The sequence below is a fragment of the Pseudomyrmex gracilis genome, unplaced genomic scaffold (genome assembly GCF_002006095.1).
Source record: "Pseudomyrmex gracilis isolate BER0280 unplaced genomic scaffold, ASM200609v1 scaffold_464, whole genome shotgun sequence".
In the NCBI taxonomy this organism is placed as follows: domain Eukaryota; kingdom Metazoa; phylum Arthropoda; class Insecta; order Hymenoptera; family Formicidae; genus Pseudomyrmex; species Pseudomyrmex gracilis.
In genome coordinates, this window is record NW_018021048.1 from 93,084 (window position 1) to 106,797 (window position 13,714).

The 13,714-nt window shown below is 27.0% G+C and overlaps 1 protein-coding gene across 1 annotated transcript in view; it reads left to right on the forward strand.

The window, feature by feature from the left end:
* Positions 1–11,717, forward strand: part of LOC109860759 (aminopeptidase N-like) — a 22,791-nt gene extending 11,074 nt beyond the window's left edge. The window contains exons 6-14 of the mRNA XM_020440040.1: positions 4,101–4,257; positions 4,778–4,862; positions 5,035–5,411; positions 5,595–5,908; positions 6,454–6,641; positions 6,891–7,226; positions 7,400–7,469; positions 7,745–7,792; positions 11,272–11,717. Coding sequence (XP_020295629.1) covers positions 4,101–4,257; positions 4,778–4,862; positions 5,035–5,411; positions 5,595–5,908; positions 6,454–6,641; positions 6,891–7,226; positions 7,400–7,469; positions 7,745–7,792; positions 11,272–11,388 — 1,692 coding nt within the window. The 3' untranslated portion in view covers positions 11,389–11,717. The remainder of the gene's footprint in view (positions 1–4,100; positions 4,258–4,777; positions 4,863–5,034; positions 5,412–5,594; positions 5,909–6,453; positions 6,642–6,890; positions 7,227–7,399; positions 7,470–7,744; positions 7,793–11,271) is intronic.
* The last annotated feature ends 1,997 nt before the right edge of the window (positions 11,718–13,714 follow it).

Below are 13,714 nucleotides of genomic sequence, written 5' to 3' on the forward strand. Positions count from 1 at the left end.
AGAAATTCTTGATTTTATAGAAGCATATGTTACAAATGATTTTCTAGTTAAAGAAAATTCAACGATCATATCTCCAAGCTCGATTTTTATCGAATTGTGGCGAAAGAGTGGTAAGAGAATCACATTTATTAAGTACATTTTTAATTTTTTTACATTTTACATATAACTTGCCAAATTCAGCTGTCGATTTTACCTCCTTTTTATGTGTGCGAGAAAAGTTTAATCAAAGACTTTTTACCTAAAACGGATGCCTACTGTGATGTGCTATTTTCGTTACTGTTTGTTACTTTTACAAACAAACAAAAAACGATTTAATAATATTTCGTATTGTGTGTCAAAGCAATATATAACAACAAAAAATACAAACCACACAGTGTGTTTTAGGATTAACCTATTACTATTTTGTATGCATGTGTTAGGTTACAAACTTCGTAGAAAATAACTACTTAAGTATTCTACATAAATAAAAAAATAACCAACAAAAGTAGTATAATTCCTTTCCTTTAATATATGTACATACACAATAGTAGTCTATGAAGATTTTGAGTGAATTGTGTAAATTATCTTAATAATATAGAAATTTACAGTCATTAATATAAATAAAATTTTAATTATAAATTTATACTTATTATACAGTAAGAATTATTTTCTAGCACTCAGTATATTTTACATGGTCACTGACAAACATGTCTTCTACAACTTTATGTTTGAAAAAGCCATAAACTTATATCATAACATGTGAGTATATAACTTATTATGATAAATTGCGCAAAATGTTTATTTGTGTAATTCACATTATACGGTATCGTCGAAACGTACAGAACATATTATTTTTTCTTTGAAACATGTATTAACTAATTTTATTAACTAACATGAGTGTACTTTTTATACTACTCTCGTTTGTTATTAGTTTATCACGTGATACTTATGCTACACAATTAAATTTTGATATTCTATGGAGCAAACTACTATCTGAGATGCCTACGCACAAAAATACGTCTTCCCTAAGAACGTTAACGATTGTGATAACTTCTTGGACACACGTTGGCTATCCTATAGTACAAGTAAACCGACACAACAATACACGGACTCTTGAAATACTGATTAGAGACTGTTTTCTAAGTACTAAAGAGAAATCTTGTGTAAGCACGTGGTGGATACCTGTGACCTATATAACAATACCAAAGTCTAATATCAAATATCAATCGTACTTACAACCAGACGGAAACAATATTATAGTTCCGAATATTGAAGAAAATGATTCTGTCCTTTTTATGGATGTACCTGGTAATATTTTTACACACATGGATTATTTAGTTTTGTCTTTTACTCTTACATAGTACCTTTTAAATTTCCGTCAGTGTAGTATAGTTACTGTTTCTTGCTTTATTGTGTTATTTCTTTTTCTTTGTCTTTGTAATATTCTCACTGTTTTCTTTTGTCACTTTTACTAACACTTAAATGTTGTAGGATATCGCGTCAACTACGATCGTAAATCTTGGGAGAATATTGCTCTCTTCTTGAAACGTAAAAAATCTAAGATTTTATCTGACGAGTCATTAGCCCAAATTCTCGACGATGCTTTTTATTTTTTTTGATATTGCAAACAGTGTATTTCACGTGAAAAATTCCTACATAGCTTGGTATCCTATATTTACTGCTTTCGAATACTTCTCAAAAATGTTTCCGTTTCCAGAAAGTGCATACATCAAGGTAATTAATACTAAATTAATATATCAATTAAATGCTAAAAAAGATGCAATAATAATAATAACTGAGTTTCTTACATTCTACTTATAATATAGTCTTACAGAATTTTATTACATTAATTTGTACTTTCGCAATCAATACACAAAACATTTTGTATAATAAATTCTAAATAAACAAGTTGTTTTAAACATAAAAATCCAAATAAAAAAAAAACACAAAATAAAACGATAAATTATATATATCAGATGACTTGTTTGTTGATAACTGTTCAAAAATATGTTGTAAAAACTCCTGTGATACATTAAACAAATAGTACATATTACTTTGTACATATCTGACGTTTTCAAACATGTATAAGTTTCAGATAAAGAAGAAGAAACATTTACATGTACATAAGCGTTTGATAAAAACATTGAAATATGAAATGTATTANCTTTAAAAAATAACTAATTTAAAACTTTATTCTTACGTAAATCTTTTATAAACATGTATTAAATAAACTTAAGTGTAAGTGTTAATGTATAAAACAAACTCATATATTTTGATTTATTAGGATAGAATTCTGGATGTATTGCATAAGTTTCATAACTATTCGACTTTACTTTCTTCCAAAAATACTGTCACTAGTCAGTTCTATTACGAAGGTTTAAAATGGTTGTGTATTCTCAATAGCATAAAATGCACAGAACTTGTTATAGATGAATTAACATGGCATACAGCTGATCCTTCACAAACCAGGTACGTTATTGATTTAAAAGAAAACTAATAGTATTAAAGACGTTACCTGATTATAGTTATGTTGTTTTACGTTTATATACGATTTAATCACATAAACTTTACATTGTTCTTATTATGGTTATTATTAGTATTTTTGTTGTTGTTGTTGTTGTTGTTCTTGTTCTTGTTAAAAAAAAAACATTATCGCGACTAGTGATTTCTTTATTTCTTTCTTTCTTTCTTTTTTGAGTAAAGTTATATTGTTTCTTTGCAGACTTTTGAAAGGTTGGCAGAAATGGATATTTTGCCAGAGTTTAATGGTAGAAAATTCCACGTACGAGAATTCTTCTACATGGTATACATTAAAAACCATGTATGAAACTCAGTCAAAAGAAGAAGAAATGTTTAAATTCTTACATTGTTCTAGACATCGCAGAAATATTTTCTTATCTTTTTATTCCTTTTCAACTAATATTCTGCCATCTTCTGAAAATACTGTAAATTTAAAAAAAAGTGATAAAGTATCTTTAATTTTTAATATTTTTGCAAAGCATTCAAAAACTATTGCATCGCTGACGTCTATACTAGATGTAATACATTACATAGAAAGGTAAACCACTTTTTCTTATGTATAGATTTTTGCATATTTATACACAATGTATGTACGTTCTATATAGATAGTATACTGTATATGAAATCTATTTGCCGCATATACGATGTTGTATTATAATATATACTTAATACGTAAACAAATAAATTTTACATATTAATTTTCTTTGTTTCTTGTGATAGGGACAATAACATAAATGCAATAATGACCTGTATTATTAACAACATATATTCAGACGAAGGCCTGTCGATGGTACGTATAGGAAGTACTATATAAAGTCATTTGCTTTATCAATATATGTGGTTTACTTTATCTAATTTTACATATATAAAAATTTACACATTTCGGTTTTTATACATATCATGTATTTCTATACGTAAGTGTGGTAGAGGTATATTGTAGTTATATAATATATCTTAAAATGGTTTTGATATAATAACGTTAATATGTAATATTATGTGTTTTTACACAATGCGCACGCNACGACAGATTGCCACCAAACGCCAAGCAGGTCTGTTCGTGTATACGTGCGCACTGTTTGCAATTTGGCGCCAACAGACGATGACCAAACCTATTTCGGATTTTGGCTTCACTTTGGCGATAATTTGACTTCGCTTTGCTTGTGGCAGACTTTGTCATCATTTTGGTCGCATTTTGACATTTCACATGTTGACAGACATGGTTACCAAACCATATCCTACTGAGGACACAGATGGATATGGTTCTGTGACCGAAATGTTTGCTGGGGTCTGTGTTAAATATCACAAATTTTTTTTAAACATGTTTATTATTTCATTATATATATAATTATATATATATTTCCTTATATATATATAGTATATGCTCATATAAAGTTTTTGTATCTTATTTTATACTAAAAAAAGTGTCGTATTGATAATACGCTGCTTTTATAATATAAAATTTTTTACTAAAAGATGTCATAAATTCATCTTTTTCAAAACTGTATTGGTCAATCTGTATTATTACATAAAACTGTATTATATGTGCGTACAATAGCTGAAGTTAGTAAATAGTATTTGTATAATAATGAAAACTATTGTAGATTTTTGGTCAATCTTTACTGAAGTCGCTAATAATCCAAACACGACGAGAATTTCTTGATTTTATAGAAGCATATGTTACACATGATCTTCCAGTTAAAGAAAATTCACCGTTCATATCTCCAAGCTCGATTTTTATCGAATTGTGGCGAAAGAGTGGTAAGAGAATCACATTTATTAAGTACATTTTGACTTCTTTTACAATTTACATATAACTTGCCAAGTTCAGCAATCGATTTTAGCTTTTTTTAAAACTTTAATCAAAGACTTTTTACCTAAAACGGATGCTTACTGTCTTGTGCTATTTTTGTTACTTTTTGTTACTTTTACAAACAAACAAAACTTTAATAATATTTTTTATTGTCTGTCAAAGAAATATATAACAACAAAAAAAAACCACAAAGGTTTAGGATTAACCTGTTATTATTTTGTATGCATGTGTTAGGTCACGTAAATCGTAAAAAATACCTACTTAAGTATTCTNAATAAATAAAAAAATAAACAACAAAAGTAGTATAACTCCATTTATTTAATATATGTACATACACAATAGTAGTCTATGTAGAATTAGAGGAAATTGTAAAAATTATCTTAATGATATATAAATTTACAGTCATTAATATAGATAAATTTTTACTTATAAATTTGAACCTATTATACAATCGGAATTATTTTGTAGCACTTAGTATATTTTACATGGTCACAGACAAACATGTTCTATACAACTCCATGTTTAGAGACGCCATAAACTTATATCATAACACGTGAGTATATAGATTATTATGATAATTTGTGCAAATTTTATACTTGTGTAATTCATATTATACGGTACCGTTAAAACGTGAAGAACATATTACTTTTTCTTTGAAACATTTATTAACTAATTTTATTACCTAACATGAGTGTATTTTTTATACTACTCTCGTTTGTTATTAGTTTATCACGTGATACTTATACTACACAATTAAATTTTGATATTTTATGGAGCAAACTACTATCTGAGATGCCTACGCAAAAAAATACGTCTTTCCTAACAACTTTAACGACTGTGATACCTTCTTGGACACACGTTGGTTATCCTCTAGTACAAGTAAACCGACACAACAATACACGGATTCTTGAAATATTGATTAGAGACTGTTTTCTAAGTAATATAGAAAAATCTTGTGTAAGCACGTGGTGGGTACCTGTGACCTATATAACAATACCACAGTCTAATATCAAATATCAATTGTACTTACAACCAGACGGAAACAATATTATAGTTCCGAATATTAAAGAAGATGATTCTATCATTTTTATAGATGTACCTGGTAATATTTTTACACACATGGATTATTTAGTTTTGTCTTTTGCTCTTACATAGTACTTTTGAAATTTTCGTCAATGTATTATATTTACTGTTTCTAGTTTTATTCTTTTATTTCTCTTTCTTTGTGTTTCTATTATTCTCACTGTTTTCTTTTGTCACTCTTACTAACACTTCATTGTTGTAGGATATCGCGTCAACTACGATCGTAAATCTTGGAAGAATATTGCTATCTTCTTGAAAACTACACCATTTAATATGTTGAATTTATCTGACGTCACATTAGCTCAAATTTTCGACGATGCTTTTTATTTTTTAGTACAAAATACAGATTATAATGAAAATTCTGTTTCAAATACTTATGAAAATCTAGACATATTTTTTGATATTGCATACAGTGTATTCCACGTGACCAGATTCTACATAGCTTGGTATCCTATATTTACTGCGTTTGAATACTTCTCAAAAATGTTCCCGTTTCCAGAAAGTGCATACATCAAGGTAATTAGTACTAAATTACTAAATCAATTAAATGCTAAAAAAGATATAATAAAAATGATAACTGAGTTTCTTACATTATACTTATAATATAGTCTACGGAACTTCATTACATTAATTTGTACTTTTGCAATCATCACACAAAATATTTTGTATAATAAATTATAAAAAAACAAGTTGTTTTAAACATAAAAATCCAAATCAAAAAGAAACACGTAATAAAAAGATAAATAATATTTATCAACTGACTTGTTTGTTGATAATTGCTCCAAAATATGTTGTAAAACCACCTGTGATACAGAAAACAAATAGTAAATATTACTTATTAGATATCTGTCGTTTTCAAACATGTATAAGTTTCAGATAAAGAAGAAGAAACATTTACATGTAACATACATAAGCATTTGATAAAAACATTGAAATATAAAATGTATTAAATATAAAAAATAACTACTTTAAAACTTTATTTTTACGTAAATATATTTTAAATTAACTTACGTGTAAAAAAAGTATATCATAAAACGAACTTATATATCTTGAATTTTTAGTTTAAAATTCTGTATGTAGTGAACAAGTTTCTTGAGGATTCGTCGCATACACCTTCTTCCGAAAATAATGTCACTAATCAGTTATATTACGAAGTTTTAAAATGGGCATGTATTCTCGATAGCATAAAATGCAAAGATATTGTCATGGCTGAATTAACGTGGCATATACACAATCCTGCACAAAACAGGTACGTTATTGACTTACTANCAAAATAATACTATTAAAGACGTTACCTNATTGTAGTTATGTTGTTTTACGTTTATATACGATTATCACAAAAATTTTTCATTGTTCTTCTTATTGTTACTATTAATATTTTTGTTGTTGTTGTTGCNTTTATTGTTGTTACAAAAAAAANTTTATTGTTACTAGAGATTTTGATATTTTCTTTTCTCTCTNTTCTTTGANTAAAGGTATATACATTGTTTCTTTGCAGATTTTTGCNAAGTTGGCAGAAATGGATATTTTGCCAGAGTTTAATGGTTGAAAATTCCACGTATGAAAACTCTTCTACATGGTATACATTAAAAACCATGTATGAAACGCAGTCAAAAGAAGAAGAAATGTTTAAATTTTTACCTTGTTCTCGACTTCGCAGCAATATTTTCTTATCTTTCAAATCCTTTGCTACTNCTTTTCTACCATCTTCTGAACGTAGTGTAGATTTAAANAAAAGTGATAGAGTTTCTTTTNTTTTTACTATTTATGCGAAGCATTCAAAAACTCTTGCNTCGCTGACGTCTATACTAGAAGAAATACGTTACATAGAAAGGTAAACCATTTTTTTGTATGTATAGACTTTTGCATATTTACATAATGTAGTTACGTTCTATATAAACTGCATATGAAATCCATTTGCCGCACATACCATGTTGTATTATAATATATACTTAATACGTAAACAAATAAATTTTACATATTAATTGTCATTGTTACTTGTGATAGCGACATTAACATAGGTGCACTAATGAACTGTATTATTAACAACATATATTCAGACGAAGGCCTGTCGATGGTACGTATAAAAAGTACTATATATAGTCATTTGCTTTATCAATATATACGATTTACTTTATCTCATTTTATATATATATAAAAACCTACACACACATTTTGATTTTTCTACATGTCATATATTTATATACGTAAGTGTGGGGTAGAGGTATTTTGTAGTTAAATAATATATCTTAAAGTGTTTTCGATATAATAACATTAATATGTAATATTATGTGTTTTTATACAATGCGCAAGCACATCACATTCAATGCTAACAGCACAAAATATTTTCAGGTTACCGATGAAAAGTTCTTACAAATGCTGAGAGACAGACATCGTGCGGTAAATGTTTTTATAGACTATTTGAAGTAATCTATAAGTAGTGTTTCTTGTAGGTTAACGATTTTTTTGAGTTTTTAAATGTAAACTGTTTTCTATTTCCAAATTGATATTTTGTTTGTTCTTATAAACATATATTTTTTTTTCTAATCTCTGCAAACATATACAAAATTATTATATAAGTTATTGTAATTTGTTTCAGCCATCTTATGTTATTTACGCCGTGAAAAAAAAAGTTGATGATCGTCGTGCTTTACTAGTTAAATTAAAAAATAACTTCTTTCCAAACCGTAAAATGCATTTATTTACAGAGATTTAATGTTAGACTTGTATACTCGTTTTCTTTATCTTAAAGAAACAAATGCTACCAATTACTTCTATTTCTCACTAGTTTTTTTAATTGTGTTTAATAAGAAAAGTTTTCTTTTATGACAACATAAAATATTTATTACTCATATTTAAAATCGGTAATACAGTTTGCGGATTTTAATATAGTTAATAATTCGTGCCAGTTGTCCACAAAAGAAAATTAGATCTGTATTAAAAGTAAACAATTTATAACAGTTTATTTGATTAAAGTATTGTTGTAAAACTAAGTATTTATTAAGCAACTTGCACAAAAAATAAATTTATATATTAAGGACATAGTAAAACATTACAACATATATACATATATACATAAGATTATANAAATAAGAGAAAACAGTTATATATTATTTAATATTAAGTTTAACATAATTAATATATATTGATTAAGATTATTACTATTAATTATAAAACAATAAAACTTACGGTACTTTTACTTTATTATGTTTTATTTATACATTAATTTTTGTTATATATTTTTTATTTATAATAAACATACCATTTGCTTTATTTCTTTGGTTACTTTTTAATGTTTCTTAAAATTTTACCAATGTGCACTAATTTCTACCAAGTTTATATGTAAACATATTTATATGTATACATTATATATTTATATGTATTTTAATATAATCATTTTGTTTTGCTGTAGTACAAATACTCTAAGTACAAATGTGTTCTTCCAAACGGAACTTTATTGCTTGCTACCTTTATCGTCTTTTTTTTTAAATTACAAAGTTATTTTACTCTAATACTAATATTTTGTGTTAGAAACTTTTCTATAAAAATTTCTCGGAATGTACAAATAATGTCATTTGTTGTAATTGTTATCTATTGTTTTACTTATTTAGACTCATAAACATTTTTATAACACTACAGAAGACTCTAAAACTCTACATATTTTTTTCTTAATGAACCTATTGAAACATCATGTAACATTGTAACATGCAGTACACTTGATGCGCGCGTACTCTCGCACTTTAAAATAATAGATATTTACTTACAACTACAATACGTTAAAACTTTATCGACAGACGCGCTATCAGAATTGTTGCGTCATTCTATCTTTGTATTATATCTAATATGCATTAAACATAGAGCGAGATGCAATAGCGCAAATATAGCGCTCTTTTTTACCGCAGCTAACTCTACAGACTTACATCAAAATATCAATCAAAAGCAAAAGTAATAAGAAACCCTGATTCTAGATCACTATATTTGTCTATTTAATTTGTCTTTGTCTCTGTGGCAATCTTTACTGACAATGAGTTCAGAAAGAAAAGAAAATCGGTCCTTGCATAGGAAAAGTAAAGAGTGCAAAGTGGCGATAGCGGTTTGTGTTAAATTAGCGGGATACTCGTTAATATCTACTGGCTGTAAAGTAAGATGGCTTTCTGATACGAGATATGCGCAAAATGAACAAGTTGTTGTCCGTTTCACTTTACATTTTTCATTGAACTTAGTGTAGTTTTCAGGCGTTTTTTTGCTTTGATTTCTGTATATTCCACAGAAAAACCTGAGAACAGTCTTCTCATGAAACTTTTTTTCGACATACTCGCGATTGCTGCTTTCAACATTACATACCCATAAAAATAAATGTATGAGAAAACTACGGAGCAACAATCACTTTTAACCGTAGACAGTACAAATCTAATCTTATTTGAGTCTGTGTTGCAATAACTTTTAAGTAGGTTAGAAAAGTGTTCATAGTTTATTGAATCGAATTGTGTAAAAAACAAAAACAAATATTAAATTAACTCTCTTAAATAAAACATCTTGTATATAAAAGGTTTTGCGTATTGTACAGTGAAAATCTAAATTTATAAGTCATATGTCTATCTTGTTTGGTTAAAAAAAAAGGCTATACCGAACGTTTGCCAGGTGTATTGCAATAAATATTAATAAGTGCGTATTGTTTCCCAACGTTTTGACTTTATTTTGAAGTTATCCTCAGAGGACTTGGATTGAATATTGTTCACTACACAGTTATAATATGTCAGAAAGTTTAACAAAACAGCATGTCAGTAGAGATAGTCATTATAAAATAAAATAAAATAAAATTGAGTCTATGTTTATGTCACGTAAGATAAATTGAGACTGTATATGTCATATCATATTTCTATCACTAGCCATATTTCTTTCACTACAGATAGCTTTCATAGAACGCGGTTTCGATATAACGCAATTTACAAAGTGTGGTTAAATGGAGACTAAGTAATCCGTTTAATCAATATGCGCGCTTATGCAAGCTTTGTAAGTATATCGCGATTAATAAAACGCGGCGTTTTTGTGGAACAGAATATTCGCGAATTACAAAAGCCATCTCTATACAGTAGCGTAGTTAGAAAAGACAGGAACCAGAACGGTCTGTTTTTCTTATTCTTCATAAGAGTACTCTGATAATGATTTAAACAACTACCAAATAATTGTTTTACCCGGTAAAAAATTTTTTATGTATAAAATTATATAGACATTTTTGGCATATAAATTTGCATAATTAAATACAATAATTTTAATTTATGTATGAGTGTATACGAAAAATTTTTTATCGGGTAATTTCGTCAATTTGACGAACGGTCACATTGTGATTTTGTAGTAATCGTTGAATAACGAAAAATATAATTTTATATAATTTTCTGTATTCAACATGATGCTAATAGAGTTATTTTGATATAAAATATTTTCGAAGCCATTTTCTGATAAAAGAAATTCTCTGTTTGTAAAATTGTATGGACATATTCAGTATATATATATATATATATATATAAATGTACATAATTAGATATAATAATTTTAATTTGTGTATAAGTATATATAAATGTATAATTATGTATAAGTATATATAATTATATATCAAAAATGTTTTACCGGGTTTGATTAAATCTGTGTCCGTTTTATTTGTAAGTTCATTTGGAATACACGCCGTCTGTGACACTTATGTAAATATTAGGGCTGCGGCTTAAATTCGAATAACAGTGTGATTCGGATATCCGGATATTCGAATATAATATATATGTACGAATAAACTTCNTGTTTGTTCTTATAAACATATATTTTTTTTATCTAATCTCTGCAAACATATACAAAATTATTATATAAGTTATTGTAATTTGTTTCAGCCATCTTATGTTATTGTCGCCGTGAAAAAAAAAGTTGATGATCGTCGTGCTTTACTAGTTAAAGTAAAAAATAACTTGTTTTTAAGCGATAAAATGCATTTATTTACAGAGATTTAATGTTAGACTTGTATACTCGTTTTATTTATCTTCAAGGAACAAATGCTACCAATTACTTCTATTTCTCACTAGTTTTTTTAATTGTGTTTAATAAGAAAAGTTTTCTTTTATGACAACAAAAAATATTTATTACTCATATTTAAAATCGGTAATGCAGGTTACGGATTTTAATATAGTTAATAATTCGCGCCAGTTGTCTACATAAGAAAATTAGATCTGTATTAAAAGTAAATAATTTATAATAGTTTATTTGATTAAAGTATTGTTGTAAAGTTAAGTATTCATTAAGCATCTTGCACAAAAAATAAATTTATATATTAAGTACATAGTAAAACATTACAACATATATACATATATACATAAGATTATAGAAATAAGAGAAAACAGTTATATATTATTTAATGTTAAGTTTAACAAGATTAATATATATATATTGATTAAGATTATTACTATTAATTATAAAACAATAAAACTTACGGTACTTTTCCTCTATTATGTTTTAACTATAAATTAATTTTTGTTATATATTTTTTATTTANAATAAACATACCATTTGCTTCATTTCTTTGGTTACTTTTTAATGTTTCTTAAAATTTTAACAATGTGCACTAATTTCTACCATGTTTATATGTAAACATATTTATATGTATACATTATATATTTATATGTAACTTAATATAATCATTTTGTTTTGCTGTATTACAAATACTCTAAGTACAAATGTGTTCTTCCAAACGGAACTTTATTGCTTGCTATCTTTATCGTTTTTTTTTTGAAATACAAAATTATTTTACTCTAATAATAATATTTTGTGTTAGAAACTTTTCTATAAAAACTTCTCGGAATGTACAAATAATGTCATTTGTTGTAATTGTTATCTATTGTTTTACTTATTCAGACTCATAAACATTTTTATAATACTACAGAAGACTCTAAAACTCTACATATATGTTTTTTAACGAACCTATTGAAACATTATGTAACATTGTAACATGCAGTACACTAGATGCGCGCGTACTCTCGCACTTTAAAATAATAGATATTTACTTACAACTACAATACGTTAAAACTTTATCGACAGACGCGCTATCAGAATTATTGCGTCATTCTATCTTTGTATTATATCTAATATGCAATAAACATAGAGCGAGATGCAATAGCGCAGATATAGCGCTCTTCTTTACCGAAGCTAACTTTACAGATTTACATCGAAGTATCCATCAAAAGCAAAGGTGATAAAAAACCTTAATTAAGATCACTATATTCTACTATTTGATTTGTCTTTGTCTCTGTGGCAATTTTTACTGAGTTCAGAAAGAAAAGAAAATCGGTCTTTGCATAGGAAAAGTAAAAGTGCAAAGTGGCGATAGCGGTTTGTGTTAAATTAGCGGGATACTCGTTAATATCTACTGGCTGTAAAGTAAGATGGCTTTCTGATACGACATATGCGCAAAACGAACAAGTTTTTGTCCGTTTCACTTTACATTTTTCATTGAACTTAGTGTAGTTTGCAGGCGTCTTTTTGCTCTGATTTATGTATATGTCACAGAAAAACCTGAGAGCAGCCAACCCATGAAACTTTTTTTCGATATACTCGCAATTATTGCTTTCAACATTACATTTCCATAAAAATAGGTGTATGAAACACTTACGAAGCAACAATCACTTTCAATTGTAGACAGTACAAATGTAATCTTCTTTGCTGCTGAGTCTGTGCTGCAATTACTTTCAAATAATTTAAAAATTTATTATTAATTTATCTTATTCTTCTTTCATTATTAATTAAAAATTTATATTGAATAGTAAAAATTTACATTTCAAAAGTCATATTTTTTTCACTAACCATATTTCTATCAGTGGAGATAACTTTTGTAGACCGTGAATTCAATGCAACGCAATTTACATATTGTAGCACAATGGAGATAAATACTTAAGTAATCCGTTTATTTAATATGCGCGCTTATACAAGCCTCGTATATCGATATTATAGTATATCGATATAAAACGCGGCATTTCTGTGGAACAGAATATCCGCGAACTACAAAAGTTATCTCTATACAGTAGCGTAGTAAGAAAAGACAACGANCAGGGCGGATTTTGTCCTTTTCTTTATAAGGTTACTTTGCTAATAATTACTTAAAAAACTATCAAATACTTGTTTTAGTTTAGTAAGAATTACCTTTTTTAGTTTACATTTTAATTTTTGATAATAAATTAATTTTATCCACATATACAAAAAGAAGCGATATGTCAATCATACACTATACTTTGGCTATATAATTTACACAGTTGTCTGTGTTAAAGACTGTAAAGTTACAAGTGTGTA